Source organism: Lytechinus variegatus, chromosome 9 (genome assembly GCF_018143015.1).
Source record: "Lytechinus variegatus isolate NC3 chromosome 9, Lvar_3.0, whole genome shotgun sequence".
Lineage (NCBI taxonomy): Eukaryota > Metazoa > Echinodermata > Echinoidea > Temnopleuroida > Toxopneustidae > Lytechinus > Lytechinus variegatus.
The window spans coordinates 15,517,035-15,540,084 of NC_054748.1; the positions used below are offsets into that span (position 1 = coordinate 15,517,035).

General features: G+C 37.6%; 2 protein-coding genes across 2 annotated transcripts in view; both read left to right on the forward strand.

The window, feature by feature from the left end:
- Positions 1–3,013: 3,013 nt before the first annotated feature.
- On the forward strand, positions 3,014–23,018 carry LOC121421832. Its single transcript, XM_041616634.1, has 15 exons — positions 3,014–3,179; positions 5,982–6,092; positions 7,455–7,513; positions 8,607–8,790; positions 9,650–9,780; positions 10,008–10,040; positions 10,368–10,458; positions 11,327–11,409; positions 12,781–12,858; positions 13,984–14,075; positions 15,878–16,304; positions 18,238–20,456; positions 21,497–21,824; positions 22,246–22,593; positions 22,994–23,018. The coding sequence occupies exons 1-15, from the start codon at positions 3,057–3,059 to the stop codon at positions 23,016–23,018; spliced, it is 4,332 nt and encodes a 1,443-aa protein (XP_041472568.1). The 5' UTR covers positions 3,014–3,056.
- Positions 22,224–23,050, forward strand: part of LOC121421659 — a 29,425-nt gene continuing 28,598 nt past the window's right edge. The window contains exon 1 of the mRNA XM_041616426.1: positions 22,224–22,593. The gene's annotated coding sequence lies outside the window, so the exon portion shown is untranslated. The remainder of the gene's footprint in view (positions 22,594–23,050) is intronic.

The following is a 23,050-nucleotide window of genomic DNA, read 5'->3' on the forward strand; positions in this document are numbered from 1 at the left end:
GATGGAATCTGTTGTGCGTGACGCCATCCTCAAGCAACTAATTCAGAATGATTTATTGTGTGATGCACAACATGGATTTCTTCCAGGAAGGTCTTGTATTACGCAACTGCTAGAGGTCATGGAATTGTGGACTGCCTCTCTTGATAAAGGATGTGAAATCGATGCCATCTACCTTGACTTTTGTAAGGCTTTCGACTCTGTGCCACATGAACGACTAATGAGCAAGCTAAGATCTTATGGTATAGCAGGTAGTCTGGAGAAATGGCTTTATAGTTTCTTGACTCACCGCAGGCAGAGAGTTGTCATCAATGGAAAATCATCACAATGGTTACCTGTTAGAAGTGGCGTGCCTCAAGGTAGTGTTCTCGGACCGATGGTCTTTGTTGTGTTCATCAACGATCTGCCTGAGGTAGTAAGTAGTATCGTAAAGATATACGCTGATGACACCAAACTGTTCAGAGAGATCAGAATGGAGGAGGACTGTGACAGGCTGCAAGCTGACTTAGACAACTTAGCTAAGTGGTCCAAGAAGTGGCAGCTTCAGTTCAATACAGCAAAGTGCAGATACCTCCATCTTGGTCATCAAAATTCCCATCATCAGTATCATCTAGATGGAGATATGCTGGAGGAAGTTTCAGAGGAAAGAGACTTGGGAGTCATCATGGACTCTCAACTGAAATTCCACTCCCAAGTAGCCAGTGCAGTCTTGAAAGCAAACCGTGTGCTTGCTACGATTCGACGAACCTTTGTGCATAGAGACAAAGACAACATCAAGAGGTTATACAAGTCACTTGTGAGACCAATTCTGGAATATGCAAATGGGATATGGTACCCAAGATATACCTCTGACCTGAAGGCTATTGAGAAAGTCCAGCGACGAGCAACCAAGCTAGTACCAACCCTGAAGGAAATGGACTATGGCAGAAGGCTACGTGCAATGAAATTACCTTCCATCAAGTACAGACTACGAAGAGGTGACATGATTCAAGTCTATAAGATAATCCACGGCATTGATGATGTGAATAGAGACCTGTTCTTCACATCAGCTTCCACTCAAGCAACCCGTGGTCATCCTTTCAAGCTTTTTCTGAAAAGGAGTAGGTTGAGTGTGAGGCAAAACACCTTCAGTGTTAGAGTGGTGAGCGACTGGAATTCTTTGCCTGCTGAAGTAGTCACAGCATCAACAGTCAATCACTTCAAAACAAAACTAGACAAGTTTTGGTCTGCATGGCATTATGCTCATGCATGGGAATAGTACTAGTCACTGCATTGGCACAGCAAAGGACAAATAGCACAGATAGCGATTTATCCAAGCTAGGAAGACAACGTACAGTACAAGATAGACCTGGAATTTTGACTGCAGACACAACTGTATTTTTCCAGTAGATGCGGTATAAGGTATAAAGGTATGTCAAGGTGGTCCAATTTCGCGAACAGGGTAAAAATGGTCAAAATTTTTATTTTTTTATATGTTATAGCTATTACCATTCTCTAAATAATGGAAAAGTTTTAAGTCTCAAATACCTTTATTTTTCCTTAAAATGACTAATTAACAGCTAATTATTACATAGACGTCAATGTAAATGTGAATTTTGAAATGTGTTTTTCTCAATTTGGACCTGCTGCACATAAAATGGTGTCAAAAGTTAATGTAACATTGGATCACCCTAGTAAATTGCAGTTGTAATCTTGAAACATCAATAATTATATCTGTACCAAAAATCAAATAATTATCTATTGTTTTATGCATATTAATTATACTAATTAATTAACAGTATTTAATTTCACATTTTTGCCCCCAAAATACCTGTCACTGTATTTATATGCTTGGCAAAATGACAACATCATGGGTAGAAATGTTTGTTGCAATGATACACAACATTTGTACTAAAAATTAAGATTACAAATTAGATAATTAACCAAATCTCTCCGGTTTACTAATTGATTAGGTTGCAGATCAGAGCTGACATACACATGTATTCCATTGCTGCATATTTTCAAAATTGTCAAAGTTTTATGACATTTAGTTGTTCCCTGCTTTAAAACGTCCAGAAATATGATAACAGTCATATTACATATTATAGTAAGTTGTTAATTAGGTTTAATTAATATTTTATCATTTACCGCATCCACCGGCTCCGCATCCACCCCTGTTTCTTCAAACTTAATGTGCTATAGTTTCTGTTCCTGATATTGTACTGATCTAATTCATAGTAATATATTTAGCCTATAGTTCTGGCTTCAAAATGAGATATTACTCAATAAATTTGGTCAAGATACTGTGATGTAGCAACAATTTATCCATGGCACCGTGTGGAAAATTGTTCATACGCCACCCTTTTTGCATACCCAACTTATGAAATGCGACCGTATAGCTTAATATATAGAGTAGAATTCACTGAGCAAAATGCCAAAAATTTAATCAAAATCGGATAACAAATAACAAAGTTATTGAATTTTAAATTTTAGATATATTTTGGGAAATCAGTTGTCATGAATATTCATTAGGTGGACTGATGATGTCACATCTCCACTTGTTCTTTTGTATTTTATTATATGAAATGAGGTTTATTCCAATTATTTCCTCCAAGAACTATAAAAAATGGATTGACAACTGAATAGTGCATTAGATATTTATTGCTGCAACTTGTCTCATTATAAGGGAGACATATTATTCACACAAGTATGAAATTATGAAAAAATTATGATTTTATGTAATAACATAAGAAAACAGAAAGTTGAGATGTGACATCAGCCCATCTAATGAATATTCATGACGACTGCTTTTACAAAATATTGCTTAACTTTAAACTTCATAACTTTATTATTTGTAATCCGATTTTGATTAAATTTTTGGCATATTGCTAAGTGAATTCTACTCTATCATATTTTCAGCCCGGACCATCCCTTTAATTCCAAGTTTCTTGCATTGCAACACCCTAATACATTGTAGTCATGATTCTTTATAAATATTTTTTTCTTCATAATATTGTGTTGAATTTATCTAGATTTAGTGCATCTACTTCTGCCTGACTGTGCATTGAAGTCAACTGACTATGGATAGCCCTGTGCGTGCTAGTGTTCGTACATCGGAAGACGACAGGACCTCACACATCTTCACCGATCTGAGGTCACATGACGACCTCTTACTTCCTGTCCAAGGGTCAAAGAGGTTAAAGGTGAGTGCACGGAAATTGTCATATGGGGACCCAAGGCAAATTTTGTACCCGAAAATGCCCGCAAAGCCCTGAAAATCTAAAAAAAAAGCCCTTGAAACTCACAGACGGTTCTGTATTCCCTGTATTATAGTGTAGCCAAGTTAAGCTGGTGAAAATGTAGCCGAGAAATATTTACAATTAATTTTTTTACCCCTGGTGAGTAGGGGAAGGCGGGGTAAGTTGTGACAGGTTTTGCTTTTTGCATGTTAGAATTTATATGATTAATAATCTTGTCGAAATAAGTACCTTGCCTTAAAATTTAATTCTTCTGAAATATTTTCCAATTCCACCTATATACATGTACATGTATAACTTTCTATCCCCACACTGAAAGTCATCGTGACCTTTGAAAAAAACGATGTCAAATGGCTCAACTTGCCCCATATATGGGGTAAGTTTGAGCCACCTTCTGGGGTAAGTTGAGCCACAAAAACTATGTACAAAGTGTATGAGGGGAGAACCAGCATGTCAATCTTTTATTTAAAGTCTTTTCACTTGCTAATTCTCTATAAATAATATCATCCTTAATGAAAAGAGCAGTCATGTAAATTTGCTCCTTTCAGCCAGCATTTCAATCGATTTGTATGGTTTGTTTTTTAAGATACATTACCATAGGAATTACCATGGCTCAACTTGCCCCATGCTGTTTGGCTCAACTTACCCCAGTCCGAACTTAGTGCGATAATTTTGTATCCACACATTTATTATGCATCCATCATATAAAAGACTGACAAGAATGAAGATCCATACCTGGACTAATAATGTTGTTATCATGTCTTTATTATATTTAAAGACGCGTGTGTTTATAAAGCACTTATCTATTTCGCACTTTTTTTTACTTTTTTGGCTGAAATTCATGTTTTTCCCTCTAAAAAACTACTTTTTGTTTCAAATTTGAAAACAATGTGGTGGGGTTAGGGGTTATGCTATGGGTCATCAATACATGACACCACCGCAATGTCTGACTACCTGTAATTCATTATTGGCCTGGGGCTGGTGGCTCAACTTGCCCCTATGCTGAACTTACCCCGCCTTCCCCTACCCATTGATAAAGCCTATTAAGGTCAAGTGTACCCCAGGAAAATGCTGACTTGAATAAATAGAGAAAAATCAAACTAGCATAGTGCTGAAAATTTCATCAAAATCGGATGTAAAATAAGAAAGTTATGACATTTTAAAGTTTCGCTTATTTTTCACAATTGCACAAGGCAGGGATATGCACAACTTGGTGACTCAGTCGATGTCCATTTCTCGCTATTTCTTTTGTTTTTTATTGTTTGAATTATATACAATATTTAATTCTTTATAGATTTGACAATAAGGACCAACTTGACTGAATCATATAGTATTAATGCTAATTCCACATGTTCAGGGAGGATTTAATTGTTGTATCACTTGACAATGAGCAGACAATTAGAATATTTCATATTTCATATAGCAAAATACAAAAGAAATAGTGGATGACGTCATCAGTCTCCTCATTTGCATACCCATCAGGATGTGCATATAACGGTTATCTGAAATTAAGCGAAACTTTAAAATGTCATAACTTTCTTTCTTTCTTTTTACAAATTCCGATTTTGATGAAATTTTCAGTGTTATGCTTGTTGGATTTTTCTCTTTTTATTCAAATCAACTTTTTGTTGGGGTGGACTTGTGTTGAATGTAGACATGGAGTGGAAATCTACATAAACTCCAGGCTCCCTATGCGAGGACAGGATTTCTTCAAACATCAGGCTGTGGAATTCATTACCGTCTGTCACTGTCATCTGCACCTCATTGGAGCTTTTTAGCTGAAAGTGCAGTGTGTCAAGCTTTGTTGAGCTTCAGTCTGGTTTTTTAGCTTCTCATAGAGTCCATTGTAGAAGTGTTTACTTGCACGGTACACTCAGCACTTGACAAGCACAATACATGTACACCAGTGGCGGACTGACCAGACTGAAAGAAGAAGAAGAAGAAGTGTGGACTCCTCAAGTCATGATGAAATTTCAAAGGAATCATGTAAACGTTGCATACAAAAACTTGTAATTTTTGGTGGCTACTTCTCACATCCTACTGCCTTAATCTGCAACATTGGACAAGCGTTTAATGTTGCAGTGACTTGGGATTTTCCAGGGCTCGTTTTACCATTTTTGGGGCAAATTGCTCCAAGCCCCCATGTAATTTTTTCCCCGGATGAGTTGCCCTATCTCCTTCGCCCACTCTCAAATAAGACCACCCAACAAAGCGGACGTAGATGCCATTTTTTTTCACACATTCGAAAATACCCCCAAACCAGCTTCTTACCAGCTTGTAGTAATGTTGAGAGCCTTTGGGAATGTCTGAAAAATCTATAGTTATTTACAAGGCTCTCAACTGTTTTCCCTTTTTCTGCTTGGTATGATGTTAGGCGCTGGCATATCCAGAAAGGGGGGGGGGGGGAGCTGGTCCGTACTCCCTTTTTGAGAGGCGCAATTAGATTTTGTAATGTAAAAATGCTTTTTAAAACATGAAAAAAAACTTTCGCTTGTCAAATTTTTCTTGGACGAAATACCCTTTTGGTTAAAACCCTTTTTTTTCCTTCTTGAATTTTTCCTTGGGAAAATGTGCCCCCCCCTTCGAAAAATCCTGGATCCGCCACTGGTTGTTAGGAATTTAGATTTATATGTCACATTGAAGAGTTATTTGAATGTTTACTTATATGTTTTTGGTTAATTTACTTGGATTTCTTTGTTCGGTATTTTACAAATTTGCAGTCATTTACTCACCTATTATTATTTTCAGTACACATGTATTACTTGCTGTCGTCAGTACATAGCACTGGGATCATCACATGGCGGTCTCTATATCTTCCAGAGGGATACACTCAAATACTTGATGCAGATTGGTAACAAGGTATGAAGTTAAGACTATTTAACCAAGTCAAGTGACATGATGATGTGATCTAACTATTCAACTTTGCCAGATCGGGGGTAACGGGCAGCGGAAGCAGGGGGGGGGGGGTTGAGGGGGCTTCAGCCCCCACTTTTTCTAAAACCGTGTACAAAAACGTAAAAATGACCATATGATTGTGATTTTTTTTGCATGGTCAGCCCCCCCCCCGCACTTTTGACTCAGCCCCCGCACTTTGAAAACCGTTCCACGGCCCCTGGTAATACCAGGCATTTCAGGGTCTCATGCCTGAATCACAGCCTATCCTCATATACAACGCCTGGTGACTTGTCACTGAAGAGCAGTTCCCTGATTAAAATTTCACACATTGCCCGTCTTTAAATTTTTATATAATAGTAATAATAATAATAAAAGTATATTTTTCCATGGTAGCCACTTCAGTTCCGAAAACTGTTCTCCCAGCGGGCCCTGCTATTATTATTACCTGGCTAAGCTAGTCTACCTATTCAGGTGCACACAGCTTTTTGAGGAATTACTTCCTGCCAGTACCCATTTACCTCACCTGGGTTGAGTGCAGCACACTGTGGATGAATTCCTTGCTGAAGGAAATTATATCGTCTAAAGTGTCAGATTTGAGTCTGTGCTGCAGAGACTAATATGAACTTGCTCTCTTATACAACAAGGTCAACTTTGGTATGTAGAATCACATGATTGAATTTATATTACATGTAATTGTGGTTATGTGAAGTTCTAGTCACATGCAAACCATGTGTAAACATCGGTAGTCTAGCTTAGCCGGGGTAATATAAAATGTGTAATGTTTGTTTAAAAAGGGAAATTCCCCCTGATGTGTTTTATAAATGCACAGAAATGAGAGAAACATTTTGAAGGTAAAATCCATCAACATTGTTATTGACTGGGGGGGGGGGGAACTAAACTACATGTATATTGCAGTGCACATGCACCACCAAATAATAGTGTCAAAGGTAATTTTTGCTGATCATGGCACATAACGCGCGTGACTCATTTAGGGTGTTATGAAAGGCCAAAATGGATATGTATATAACAACGTATATTTTTACGGATTATACCTGTACGTGTTAAGGGGTCGAAATTGTCAAAAATGCACATGAAAATACTTGAATAGGGTAAAGATTTGACCAATGGATTAAACTTGTTTAGGAGGGTTTGTATATCCTCTGATCAAGCATGCGTACTCTAGTTGAGTGGCCCCTGGGATAATTGATTCTTATTCATTTTTCTTCTGCTACTGGGCTATGCCATATTTTGCATGCATTTTATTATATACACTGTAAATGTCTCATATTATTGTTATTGTTAGTAATATATTATTTGTCTTCACAGGAAGGACTCACAAAAGCTCTTTTCTCTCCAAATGAAAAAGTGATCGGCTTGGCAACAAGGTAATAAACATTAGGTTTTGATGGAAATAACAATTGGAATCTCATTATGGTGTTACTTTACATGTGATTTGCAGGTGCTTAATTAGTCTGCAGGCCCAGACCCTTGATTTTCACAATTTCCATAGAGCATAATGCAGAGTTTTGGGAGGTAAAAGATAGTAGCTGCAGCAAACAATTACATGTATTTCATGAGAAAGTCTTTAAAATCAAGGTTAATTGCCACCATATTATCATATATCTAGATCTGGTATATTAATGAAATCGTGAAATCTTAGCTCAAAACCAATAATTCTGATGATCACTAACCCAAAAAGCTCACGTGGGACAGTGTATTATTACGAAAAAATACCCGACATTGATGGGATTCCATGCTTATTTTTCTCATTTCTCAGCAATTACGCATTTTCTTCCATAGCTAATTGGCACATATTTTTCATTTATGAATACAAACCCTTGTGGGGTAGTTCTGTTTGATTCTGTTTGAACTCATTTTGAGATCGTTAACACAACTGGTATTTATCTGTAACCGAAGAAATCAGGAACAGGAAATCTCATGAAGGTCTCACTTACATAGGGGGTCGGATGTACATACAGTATGGAGTTGCCCTACTGCTGCTGCTGCTGCTACTACTGCTACTACTACTACTACTACTACTACTACTACTACTACTACTACTACTACTACTACTACTACTACTACTACTACTACTACTACTACTACTACTACTACTACTACTACTACTACTACTACTACTACTACTACTACTACTACTACTACTGGGCAATTCCATAATATGATCAACCTTTTTGAATGTCCGATCCCCTCCCCTGTTTTTCTCAAGTCTTGATTAATTTCATAAACTGACCAAGTCATGGTCCTTTGACAACATCACAGACTGTCAAAAGAACAAGAAAGCAGAGACAGAATATTTTGTGAAGGTCCCACATATAGGGGGTCGGATGTAAATACAGTATTTTATGGAATTGCCCTATTTAATTTTGTTGTCAGCATTCACTATTCAGTCCTGTTCTTAAACTTTACCTGTTACTTTTTGAATATTTTGTCGAATTCAACACTTTTCCTTGTGAAAAGTGGAGGAGCGGTCATCGCATGGCAGCTGAACATTTCCTCAAGGCAGAAGGCAGAGAGACTGGTCGCTACACAGACCCATCGTAATCACACAATCACCAGTCTCTGCTGGGATGGGGCGGGGCTGAGACTATTCTCCGGAGATGACAGAGGGCGCATCACTGTCACAAATACAGATAGCAGTAAGGTATGTCGCTGTTAACACATGAATGAGACTTTAGAAAAATTATTTGGAGGGGTCACATTTATACATAGGTATAAATGTGATTAAAAGGCCTAACATTCTGATTTCAGTGTGATTATATTTATGATTGTGTGAAAGCCAAGTTTGAATTTAGGTATAGAAATCTAATTTCGATAGGAAATGGCTGGAATCAATCCTGAATTGTTTATCGTACATCCGAATGCTTTTATTTAAAACAAATTCAGGCTTGCTTGAAATTATATTCATTTCATTACCATATGCTTTTCCTGCTGTAGCTTATTCAGGAAACAACATGTGGGACCACACTATAAGTGGACTGGCATTTTTCAGTAGTTTTGCTGATCTTCATTTGATCATTACTCTGTATTTATATTTTTTCCTGAAGATTGGCTTTGCAGAACACTTATTTATAGTTTTTATAATTCTGTGTAAGTTTTCTTTTCTGTTGTTACCAGTACGACACTTTATCCTTAAAGGAGAATGAAACCTTTGGAACAACATAGCTTGTGTGAAAACAAAAATCGAAGAAATAGATCAACGAAAGTTTGAGAAATATTGGACAAATAATGAGAAAGTTATGAGCATTTGAATATTGTGATCACTAATGCTATGGAGATCCTCACATTGGCAATGCGACAAAGATGTGTGATGTCCCTTGTCATCATCGTCATCATCATCATCATCACCATCCACCATTATAATGATTTAGATCACGATCTTGATCCTTGTCGTTATTCCCGTCATCACTATGCTCAAGGTCCTCACAATCATCATCTCTACCATCATTCTGATCATGATATATTACTATGATGATGACGCTGATCATCATTTCTATTCTTAGCCATCAGGCCTCTTCAAGTTCCAGTCAGAGTTGGTTGTTGATGTCGACTCTAGCGTCGTTCAGATGGACTTCGCCGAAGAGAGACTTCTGATCTCTACTCTGACGAGGTGCTACTTATGCGACCCTAAAAAGTAAGAAAGTGTTTTATGATGGGTGATAATGCAAAGGACAAATTTTGTTTGATGTTACATGTATCTTTATACACAACTGACCTTCGTAAAACTCTTAAAACCTTTTGATGGATTAAAACTATTGGTTAACACCTATTTATGTCATAAAATAACTTGATGTTGGTTGAAACTGCCCTTTCAATGATTAAGTTTAACCAAGTTTTCAATTGTTTGTTTTCATTGTTCAGGCGACTCTCTTTCCAGATTGGTTCAAAACTAAGGTTAGTACTTTCATTGTCTGTTCATTTGATTAGCGACATCAACTTTCAAAATCTTAAACTCAATACAATAATCTCAAGATTAATTTATGAAATTTATGTTTACCGTTATGTATTTTTTCTTCAAGGGCTGAACATATTTATAATTTATTTTATGTAAAAATTAGAATTTCATACAATTGCAATGAAACCTGTAAATATCACAGATCCATCAAAGTTTTATACTCTTTTACTCTATGTGTATATTAAAACCAGACTGTTCTTTCCTATTTACATGTACATTGGTTTGCTTTGATAGCAATTGTTGACTTTTGATTATTTGATATACAGAGATGGTGCTTATGGAGCTTGTTTTTTTAATAAGATTGGAAGTGAGAAGCCCTCTATCTTTTGTGCAAGGCCAGGGAGCAGGCTGTGGGAGGTAACATTATTATCTATAATGCTATCGAATTGAATTGAATTGAAGGTTTTATCATCATTTCATCGCAGCCAGTGGCTGAATTGAGAAAGATTTACAAAGTAAAAACATATATATAAACATAAACAGTGAAATATTTGATGTAAATCATAACCGCAACAACATTGAAAATAAGCAAATATTTTTTTTGAAAGAAATGTCCAATAACCAATTAATATTCCAGTAAAATTTTTATACATGATAAACCGATGCGTATGAACTTATATTGAAGTTGAAATTGTTGGTATAGAGAATAGAGTTTTGAGAAATAAATTGCAAAAATTTGAGTATCGTGTAGAAAGTTATGGAAAAATTGCAAATCTTTGTGATTAGTTTGTGTTTCCTTGTATTTTTTTTTCTATTCTGCTTATTTTTCTCCTTGAAATTAAATTGCCATTATTTTTAGTAGATAAAGTTCTCATTACTTGCTGTTTGATGTTTATGCAGCAGCTATTTTGTATGTTAATCATTATCAGGGGTGTGGGAGTTCAGATTTTATAAAATCTGATTTCATATTCTTTTGTTTTGATTTTCATCTTAATTTCAGCTTATTTTTTGCTTTCCTCTGTACAAAAAGAATGGGAGCTCTTTTTATTTCAGACTTTTTTCAACGCTCTCCAGCTTTTTTCAGATCTTTTTATTTGTGACCACTCGCACCCCTGGATTATTGATTATTACATTTCTCCTTTTTGTGAGTAATTCTTAAAATTTCCGGAAATACAATGTTTGGCTTAAAGTGTGCCCTTTTCCATTCCCCCTTCAATCCCACTTTCCTAGATTCATGTACAGATTAATAACCTATTCTGTTTATATTTCTCTACCCCTTGTCAAGGCCAGTACACTTTGTCAAGTGCTCAACACCCATCAGTTCAAACAGCTTCTAGCTACACCCCCGCTTCCAGTCATGGGGAAAGGGTAAGATTTCACCTAAAATACAAACTTTCTGTTTCTGTTTGTGGTAACTCCCGTAGGAACTCGGCAGGACAGCATTCTGCTGGTAAACGCCAAGCTGGTATATAACCAATTACCTATGAAACGTTTTACGTCTAGCTTAATCAGTCATAGTGGCTGACGTTATAGATGACAGATATCACTCTCGGGCCTTTTTATCAAAGTGGAGACAATTGAAAGAAAGCCAAGCTCAGACTGGTTTGCAGTAGTTCAGGTATTTTATTCTACGAAAAACAGCCTCGCTGCAGAGACAAAGAATAATAAAAATACAATGTAAATATATATTGATAAAATAACATCATATGGCCCATGTACAACATTTATTTCATGTAGCCTGATACAACCCAATAGGGGTAGCCAATTTCACATTACAACACAATGGCAGAGTTGGGATTCAAACTCACAACCTTGCGATTATGAGTCCAATGCTCTAACCACTGGACCACACGACCCTTATTTAGGCTGTTCTACCAGGCAGCAAATGCATCGAATGCAATATAGAAATTGTAAACAAGTACAGTGTATAACACAGAAAATTCCATCAAAATGAAATAAGAAAGTTATGGTTTTCTAAAGTGCATTTAATTTCACAAAGTGGTAGAATAGTGCATGATATGTACATGTAGTAGTATTGATGATGGAAATATTTTTATTTCATTATTTCTACTTCAGTGATATCTTTATTGATACTGTACCTTCAGTAAAAGACAAAAATCTAAATCAATGCTGATGATCATAATGATGATGATGACAATTATGATGGTGATGATGATGATAATGATGATGGTGGTGGTGATCATGATGATGTTGATGATGACTATATTTATTCTGATAATGCTGATGATGGTGATGATGATGGTGTTTGTGATAATGATGGTGATAGTGGTGATGATGATGATTATGAAGATTATAATGATGCTAATCATGATGATGATGATAATGTTATTAGTGATGATAATAACTGATGTTTAGTGATTTGTGTACAGTAGTTTACTGTTTAGCAATGGTAATGATGATGAGGTAGATGTTGATTATCAACCTTGTTTTTTGTTTCTCTCTTTATATTATACAATGAAGGTTAATTTATATAGAAGTATTGTAATTACATGTTTGAATTTGTCGCTATTTTGTGTTATTCCTTGTAGGCACCAGCCAATGCGGAGAACCTCTCGACAGAATTTTCAATTCTTTTGGGTGATCCCCAGGCATTGGCTGGTGCTCAATTTTACCTTTCTTTTGTAATGTTTCTATTGCTGTCATGTTTTCTTTCCTGGAAATAAAATAAGTGAATAAATGAATAGATATACCTAAAATACTTCTTTTTTTCTCCTCCAGACGAGAAGTGAAATTCTCATCTGATGACACCAAGCATCCTCCCCAGTCCCTGGCTTTCCCTATACTGCGTCCTCTCGGGTAAGTCCACATCTAATCATTTGGACATTTTTAAGTCTGGTATATTTTATTATATTCAGAATATTTTCTGGGGGGGAGGGTGATATGCATTAAAAATTGATTTAAAAAAATGAAAGTGAGGGAGCTAAGCAATCAATAATAATAATAATAATAAACAGTTCTTGTATAGCGCATATCACAATTATGAATAATGTCTCTATAAGCTTCCAATCAAGCTTGTACTGGGGGTGCTTTTGCAGTTTCTGAAGTAAAATTGAAGAATGTTGTGCACATTTTGGGGGAAGTGTGAAAATGTTCAATAAAATGAATATAAGTTTTCAAACTCCCCCCCTCCTGTTGCGGCCATGCCTGCACAGTAGACGGGAAACATAGGCGCCGCTTTTCTGATGGCCGTCGTCACGATGCTATGGATAACCTCTTATGGGTGGAAACATTTAATCATGATTTTTAAGCTTTTGCTTTTAAAGGTCAAGTCCACCTCTGAAAAATGTTGATTTGAATCAATAGAGAAAAATCAGACAAGCACAATGCTGAAAATTTCATCAAAATCGGATGTAAAATAAGAGAGTTATGACATTTCAAAGTTTCGCTTATTTTTAACAAAATAGTTATATGAACGAGCCAGTTACATCAAAATGAGAGAGTCGATGATGTCACTCACTCACTATTTCTTTTGTTTTTTATTGTTTGAATTATACAATATTTCAATTTTTACGAATTTGATGATTAGGACCTCCTTGCCTGAAGCACAAAATGTTAAAATAATGGAATTTCACATGTTCAGGGAGGAATGAAACTTCATTTCACATGACAATAACGAGAAAATAAAAAAATTTCATATTTCATATAATAAAATACAAAAGAAATAGTGAGTGAGTGATGTCATCAGTTCCCTCATTTGCATACCGACCGAGATGTGCATATAACTGTTTTGTGAAATGAAGCGAAACTTTAAAATGTCATAACTTTTTTATTTTACATCAGATTTTGATGAAATTTTCAGTGTTATGCTTGTTGAATTTTTCTCTTTTTATTCAAATCAAGTTTTTGTTGGGGTGGACTTGTCCTTTAAATCTGTACATTCTTTTCATTCATTTCATTTTCTTTTTTTTTCTTCTTTCCTAGCAATCATTTCTTGGTGACGTGGAATAACCGTGGAGTCTTTGTCTTTGATCCTGTCAAAGTAAATGTCCTGTTTTGGACAAATGATATTTCAGGTATGTTTTTAAAAGGACACATCTTCCTTCAATCTGCATGCTTATTTCAATTGCACTAGAACTTGTACTCATGTACTTGTGACCTGTCACCTCAAAACCAACAATTCACGTAAGTCACCCAAACTGAATTTTAGATTTGATTGAGGTTGAAAAGGCACATCCCAAGCTTTGAAATGATATATAACTTGGCAAAAATGATAAACAAATATAAACTCATGCAAGAACTTGATTGAATGCTGAAGAAATTCAGCGAGAGCTTCAAGATATATTAAAAGAGAAACAAGGTGTGAAGCACGGGGCTCACTTGAGCATGAATTGTGCACACTGTATTGATCCTGGTGAAACTTCAAATCAGTAAAACATGGTGTCAAAGAAACTCGTATATCTTGTCTTTTATTCAGCTTTAAATTTTTACATTTTGAAGGATAATTATTCTTTCAGATAATTTTCAAATTCTTTTGCTTTTTGAAGACTAAATTATTGTTTTAGCTATTTATTGAGAACCTTCCATGTCAAGTTATTGTTGGTTTGGGGGTGGCTGGTCACATTTTGTTTAATCTCCGCTATTTAGCGGAAATCCGCTTTTTTCATTTTTAAGACCGATTTCAATTTCCGCTTTTTTCCTGTAGTCCATTTCCGTTTTTTTCTAAGTCAAAATTCCGTTATTTTATCCAAAACAGCTGGAAAACAAGTTGAGGTAAATGGATGCGAGCAGAATGTGTGTGTTGTGAATATACATGTTACGGGGCCTTGTATTTTGCCTTCGCAAAGTTTCAAATTTTTAGTATATGTAACTCTATGCAACTGCTGCGGATCACTCCATACACCGTTGCCGTTGTTGCCATTTGCCATTATGCATGTATATTTATCTCACAGTAAAAATACGGATTTTTTTGTCAAAATACTGATTTTGGGGGATAAGAATACTGAAAACGCAAAATACAACTTGGCAGCTCTGCATATGGGCCCGTCAATCTGTATGCATTGTCAGCGGACGGAAACCGCATACAACACAGGGAAATCATTGCGTGTGCACGTTGTTGGTTACGTACATGTACATACGATCGAGACTCGTGAGTGAATGAACCAGTTCACGTGTTCGGATGTTTACGAAGTTAGTGTTTTGAACTTTCTGACTTTGGAGTTTGGACTTTGTTGTTTATATTCTTGAATCATTGGAAATATTTCTATGACTTTCAAAATGTCTGTTGAACATAAATATGTGATCGTTCAGAGAATGCATAGGGTTGAAGAAAAAGTCCTCTGTTTCTTCCAAAACCAAACTGAAGCTGGCGACTTTCAAAAGAGCGCATACAGACATTCAAGAGCACCATGATAAGCAAGATACCTCTAAAAAGCAAAAGACGAGAAGTAAATAGTAAGGTAAATTTTCAGCTTTTTTCAGCTATTTTTTTTAAACCCCACTCACAGGCCTGGTTATACTGGGTCGTGTACTCATCTGTTATCATGTTCTCTTGCCTCTATAGAAAACTGTTATAAAAAATCTTATTGATGCATAAAATCCTGAAATATGAGGAAATTGCCCACCCACATCTTTAGATATCTATAGTTCTTTCTCTTCAATAATTAGTAAGGTTATGTTTTAGTTTCGGAAGCCCAGCATTTGAAAGGCCATTGGCCTATGCTGGCTCCCCCATATTCACATTTTTTTCTCTGGTTATGTATATGTATTTTTATTTGTATTCAGTGTATTCTTCTTCAAATTTGAATCATATGTTATATGTTTTGTAATGAGAATTTGAAGTGAATGAAATGAAATGTATATATTTTTTTATCATCAGGTTTATCAGATGTGAGTGTGAGCAAGAGCTCCCTCTACTGTTTACACAACGACGGCCGCATTCGCAAGTACACACTCCAAACCATCCCCCGCTGTGCTGCCTCTCTCTACCAACAAAGCCTGCTGGTCCAGTGCTCTCGACTAGTCTTGCGATTCCAGGCACAGTTCCAGCACTCCCGTGCCAGGCACCACATGCCGCCACGAGTCCTGCACGAGTTGGCCATGCGTGTGGCTGCGGAGGAATCTATCTTGGGCAGTGAAGTCGAGGAGCTTGCAGTGTCTGTTGAGAAGAAGATGGTGGATGTGTTGTCGAGGGCGAGCAGTCGGAGGAGTAGCTTTGATTCCTACGACGGAATGAAATTGCAGTCCGGGATCTACGTTGTCAGGAAGCGACTTGACAGCGAATGCTCTGATGACCTTCCTCTCGGGTGAGTCCATCAGTTTCTATTTACAGTACTTAGTCTAATATTAGAGGGTCTAATTTCTCTGATCAGGTGGGTGTTTCATAAAGCTGTTCGTAAAGTTACACACAACTTTTCGCACGACTGGAACATGTTCTTAGGTCATAACTCAAGAACATAGAGATACATGTATCACAGCATAAGAAAGGATCACCAGTTGTGCATAGTCATTCGTATCTTAGAAACAGCTCTATGAAACACCCACCAGTTCCATGACATTTGATCTGGCGACAATTGCTCCGATAGAAGATCTGCTTGTTGAGCCAAATATAAAAACTAATCTCCAACACTAAACAAACCCCAATCCTTATCTTATCATTATTCTGGATCAAACACACAATTACAGTCCCAACTCTTAACCGTACGGCCTCTGAGAAGTTAAGACCGAAGCAAATGTTGCAGGAGAAAATACTGTGTGACCCTCAGATCGTCTAACGTCTTCATGGCTAAGCCCAAAGGCTCGTATTCTGAAGTCACGTTTTAACTTAAACTCAGGTTTAAAGTTGTGGTTTAACTATGGAAAGCCAATTGTTAGATAAATTACTAATGGTAGAGATATCATATTTCAGCTTATTTGGCGCTCAAATCATTCATAATTGTCTCGCAAGTATAAATATATGATTGTCTTCACCATCAATGAATCAGGAAAGAGCACAGCAAACATAAGAAACATACAACCTAATAAAAATTTTGACATTATGGCTTCCCATAATTTTAGCACAGAGTTAGACTATGGTCCAAGTTAAATCCGACTTCAGAATACGGGCCAATTTGTCTACTGTCAGTTTGGCCCAACCATATTCATTTAGTCTAATGCTCAGATATTCTAATTTCCTTAGTCTCCATCAAATTATTAAAATTATTAAACCAATTAATCATTGTGCCACTTTACCTCATGGTATTTGGTTTGGAAAAATTAAAAAAAAAAAAGTGGTTTTAGACCAAGCGGACATTAAGCAAAATACTAGTATTGTCTCATGAAACAAAATGATTGTTTGGTTAAGTTGCAATCAGATTAGATGGATAGTAGACACGTAAAGCTTATAAGTTATTATGCAATGGTCCCCTTGTCACACAAGCCATGATATGTGACTTTGATATGTCATTATTCCTGTATAGAGATCTATCCTAGCACCAACAGGAGTACTATAGGAAGGGGATTTCATGTACTTTAGCAAGCAATGGACATAAGAGCATGTTTTGTTTGGTTATGACTATATTGGCGTTGATTCAGCCAACTTAGTACCAAATAGAGTTTATTTAGTAAGATTACGCTTCATGAATATTCATGGAACAGAATATAGCAAACTTTACAATGTGTCGACCAGCTCGTTTCGTGTGACGTGATTGGTAAAAACGATGCGCTATTATGAGTTCACTGCAGTCAAGGTCATTGAAGCATGGTCGAGTCTCTACTTGAACAATTTTCAGAGTTCTGTTGTTGTTTTAAATTGAGGCAAGACTCTAAAAATTACAAGTTCAAGATATGTAATCTGATTCAAAGCCTCAAAAACTGACTTTGCCCTATCATATGGTGATGAGTCTGCTGAATCATCGCTAAAATAGTCTTAACAGTTCTATTGGGGACAAACTAACAGTATTTCTAAAGTGATAAATGCTTAGTGTAGCAGGTTTCACGGTACACCATGTATCTTCCTTGGGCAAGTGTTGGTCCTGAAAAGGACCACCCAATCTCGACGTTTCGACAAGAACACGCTTGTCGAAACGTCTATCTCCTGAGGACGACAAGAATATGCTTGTCGAAATGTCCAGATTTGGTGGTCCTTTTTAGGAACAACACTTGCCCAAGAATGATACATGGTGTACCCTGAAACCTACTACACTATTCTTCATCGCCATGGAAACCTTCAGAAATGATAAATGCTTATTTTTCTGTCAGGTATGATGCTCATATGGAGAGACTTCAAGGAAGCCTAGAATGGACCAATCAGGATACGATCCAAGAGACCAGTCTAACCATGGTAGGACAAGAATCAAGGGATGCAACTCAGAACGATACTATCAACTCAGAAATCAGAGACAAGGGAAGAGAACATACCGTGGTCAAAGACAAGAACCTTGAGGAAGAAACCAGCAGCAGCGATGCTGTCATGGTAGACATTGCTTTGGGTGAACAGAGTGGATCTGTGCAGGACGCAGTGGACAGGCAAGTCATTAGAGAGAATGGACTTTGTTTGGCAGAAGTGGATGTTTCAGGTGAAGGCTGTGTTGCGGAGGAGGAAAATAGCAATGTTGTTGATTGTCATAAGGTCATAGAACACCAAGAGCAATGGGACGTTGAGTCTGCTGCTGAAGAAGCAAAGGATATAAGCAGCAACAAGGTGGACACATCGGAAAGAATTACCGATGCAACAGACCCTGGAATGAACGCTCTGAGCCCTTTAGATAGTAGTCATTTAGACTCAAGTGAACCTTCATTGGATATTAGGGAACATTCCTCTGAGGAGCATGATTCTTGGACTCATTCTAATGAGAGTAACGTATGTTCTGATGAAATAGAAGCTCCACGGGGGAAGGGTTTCTGGAAACAAGACGCGGAGAAGGTAGGATCTGTGACGAATACAGATGGCCAGATCCAGGTCCAAAGCAATTCCATGGACATGGATCCATCCAGTACTGCAAATCAAACCATTCTCACAGACATAGAGGAACCTGAGGAACTTCCAATTGAAGTGCAAGGTGAGGAAGAAAGTGGCCAGGTGATGATGGATGATCTGACTGAGAGCGATAGGTCACATCAGGGTCAGATGCTGCAAGAGAAGGGTAAAGCTTTAGACATTACTGAGGATGAAGAGGTCCTCGTAGGTGATTGTTCTCAAGAGGAGCATGGTAAAACCAGTGGCCCAGGAGCAGATTCTGAAGAAGCCGTGAAAGAATTGGAAGCAAGGACTCAAGATGCAATTACAGTAGGAGGAATTTCGTTTGAACAACTTGCGATCAGAAGCAGTGGGGTGGACAAGCCTGTGGGTATATCTGAAAGCAATCAAATGGAATCTTTAACGAGTAACTCAGAGGATAATCACAACCTGAAGTTGGAAGGTTCTGACCTACAGAAAGACTCAAAGACTGACTTAGATGATATTCATTTGTCTGAGCTGAGAGACAAGGATGTCTGTATAGAGGAGACTGCAAAGGAAGCAGAAGACATTGAAAACCAAAGATATGCAACAGGTGCTGAAGCAGGAGAAACCAAAGAATCGTTAAGTGTAAACACAACCATATTACCGGACGTGTGCCTTTTGAGTAAAGAAATCAAAGCAAATGATGAACCTGAGGAAGTCCAATTTCAGGAAGTAATGAACCATACAACAGGAGAGGAATTGCACCATTCCAGACTGGATGAGAATGTGAGTAAGATCAACCAAGAAAGCATTTCAGTTGATGTGTCTGGGTTTGGGCTGGATGTGTCTGGTTTCGGGCTTAGCCCATCGGATGACTCCTTTCCCTCTTCCACAAGTGAGGTAGAAGAGACCCTTCCTCAAAACCAAAGCTGTCATGTCCTAGCGCATTCCGTTGGAAATGCGAATACACCTCATCAGAGAGAAGACATTGCTTGTCTTGGTGAAGAATCTGATCAATCTGTTTCTAATGATGACGATCTTGTTCAGGATAACCTCGCTTCAGTCAGTGTCACTGTGGTGAAACCAGTTGACCAATCAGAAGAATCTTGCAGTAGACCTCTCAAGTTGAGGCATTCCCCGGACCACCCATCAATTGATGACAGCATCCTTTCAACGTCTTACACCTCCAAAGACTCCAGCGTTGACAGCTCGTTTAGCTTATCAAGCACCACAGAGTCAACCATGTCACCGCTTTCAATTCAGATTCCCGATGCTTCAAGGAAATCCAGTTCAGCCGAGAACCTGGAGATTGTCATTGAGGATTATCTTGAGATGGAGGAAGGAGATGCCCAGTTTCCAGATGCTGAAACGGAACTGATCAAGTCTGTAACAAGGAGCCAGTACACCCAGCGAGAGAGTAAGGTGAACATCGACCGATCGCAGAGTCTGGAGAAACTTCCTGAGGAATCGTCGGGAAGGCAAACCCCATCGGAATCTCCTAAGCGGAAAAAGACGAAGAGTAGGGTGATTGATATCAGTGAGTATTTTTTTTCAAAAACATTTGATTTTCTACTTCTCCCCCCCCCAAAAAAAAAATGATTCCAAAAATTTAAATAGAAAAATTTAAAGATAGTTAATTATTTTATTGAGATATTTATAAAAAAGGTAAAAGTAAAGTGATGATAGATTGATTTTGATAGTTTAAAAAAAAAATGACTCAAAAATACTTTTGCGAAGAAAACTTAAGAGTATCTACTCCAAAACTTGACATACATATGCCTTCATACTGTATTTGTGCTTAATTAACTGATTGATACTAAAAAATTGAATTTCATAATTATTAAGCATCATTTAATCCCTACATGTAAAGTAATGACATAAATCATTACTAAATTAGCCTTTCTGTAAAGGATACTTTGGCAGATCAACTTTGAAGTCGAGTCATGGGATGCATTTACGGGTGACTTGTGATCTCACTAGATTTGGGGTTATGGGGTCAAAGGTCACAGAGATGTTTGTTCAGATATACATATATTTTAAGAAATACACTTACATGTACATGTATAACAATATAAATATAAACAAGTACATGTATATATATATGTATATATATATATATATATATATATAAATAAATACATGTGTGCCTTGCTTATTTCTAAATCGTCTAATGCCCATTTGTCCAATTGCCAACTCATCTACTACCATTGGGTCTATCATCAGTTAGACTACTCACCACGTGGTCTACTTTTATTTAGTCTAATGCCATTTGTTCTTATAATCAGTTGATCCGATAGCCATTTAGTCCATATACCAATTGGTTTGATTAAAGTAAAGTTTTAATTGTGCAAAGTGAATGAAAAGAAAATGAGTATACGTGAAAGACCAACTGGTTATTAGGCGAAATGGTGATTAGACAAAGTGATGATTGGACCAAATGGTTATTGGACTAAATGATTGTTAGACGAAATGTTGATGGACAGAATGGCATTGGACTGAATGAAGGTTGACCGTGTGGTGAGTGGACGAGTTGGCAGTGGACTAATTGGCAATTTACCATGTGTGCTTTCGTTTCAGCCGCAACAGTTTCAAGGAAGCCGTCCCCTCTACAGTCCCCAGTCCCTGGTTCTGTCCTTTACCGACCGACAAGTCTACCAGACCTCTCCCCCCATTCCTCATCCCAGCCTCGCTCCATCAAAACGACCCCTTCACCCACCATCCCTTCCCCAGCTTTGTCTCCCAAGAAGGAAGCACAGAGACCCTCGCCGGTAAGCTCCACCCTGCCGTCCCCCAACGTGATCATAGCCGCAGCGTCGGGGTTACCTCATTCAAGTGGATTGATGGAAACGCAGCAGATTATCTTGAACTCTACTGCTCAGATTAATCTCAAATCTGTCAAAGACAGGTACACGTACATGTATAATCCTATAATGTTGAAATATATAAAGTTACTTACTATTGAAATGTCTTTTGCTGGGGTGTATTTCAGAAATTGGGGTTGCATGACTAATTTTTTTAGCATCATGTAGAAAACAAAGAAAATATCCCATAGCAGGAAAAAAGTCAGTTTCAACAAAAATCAGAGTTGATTCCTTTTGTCATAAGACTGCAGCATAGTCCATATCACGCACCATTGTGCTTCCAAAGGGGGACTTGGATATAACTACCCTGGCTTAAGCCCAGCAACCCTTTTACACAGCACACAGGAATGAATTTCCTCTTCCGGGTTGAGTGGAGGTATATAGATCACGCTATATAGATGCATATTGTTTTTAGCACATGTATTTTATTGAAGATTAATCTTTTCCGCTTTCTATTCTCCTCAGCCTCGCCTCCAAATTAACCAAGACCAAGACCTTCCTCCAGTCCATCGGCGACAGCAACCCCCTCTCACCCAAGGAAGAGGAGCGTTCTGCACCCCCTCTCCAGCCACGCCCTTCCCCCTCCTCGAGCCCCATCTTGGCCAGTCCCACACACAGGAAAGTGTCCTCCTCAGCGAACCAGCACAAGGAGATTGCCTTTCAGCAGTCTACTGAGAGGTTCCAGCCTCCGCCGGGAACTTCACCTTCGCCTGGAGCTTGTTCACCTGATAATGGGGGATTTTCACAAGAGAGTGAAGAAATCGAAATTGATTCCAGGCTCGATGATGTGATTGAAGCTACAAAGACCGCTTGGTAAGTAATTGCCCAAGACCATGTTGATTTGACTCGTCTTTCTTTTGTTGGAATTTATGCTTTCTTGATCTTACGTTGATCCGTAAAACGTACCTGTTTCGTTCTTTAACCCTAATATCATTTATGTAGATATTATGTGATGTAATAATTTAATATTTCCAAAAAATTCTAAATTATATATATTGGGTAGCTCATAAAGACAAATGTAAATTTAGTGTTGGACATGATCAGTGATTGCTGCATACTGGCTCTTTTGAAATGAATCGACAAGCAGTTTCACTTTCACTTTTCTATGAATTGTGCATGTAATACAGTACCAGAACTGTAACCAAAGTCTGTGTGCAGTGGCTTTTATGCTGACTAGTTTACTGTATCATCATTTGTGATGTTTTTTTTGTAGCAAGCAAATCTCAGAATACCCTTAGACCCGTTACGCCCCCAGTGCCATGAGAGGTGT

Coding starts and splice junctions, on each gene's coding strand:
- LOC121421832 (XM_041616634.1), top strand. CDS start 3,057: ATGGATAGCCCTGTGCGTGCTAGTGTTCGTACATCGGAAGACGACAGG. Junction 3,180..5,981: donor AAGGGTCAAAGAGGTTAAAG/GTGAGTGCACGG, acceptor TATTATTTTCAG/TACACATGTATTACTTGCTG. Junction 8,791..9,649: donor CAAATACAGATAGCAGTAAG/GTATGTCGCTGT, acceptor TTCTATTCTTAG/CCATCAGGCCTCTTCAAGTT.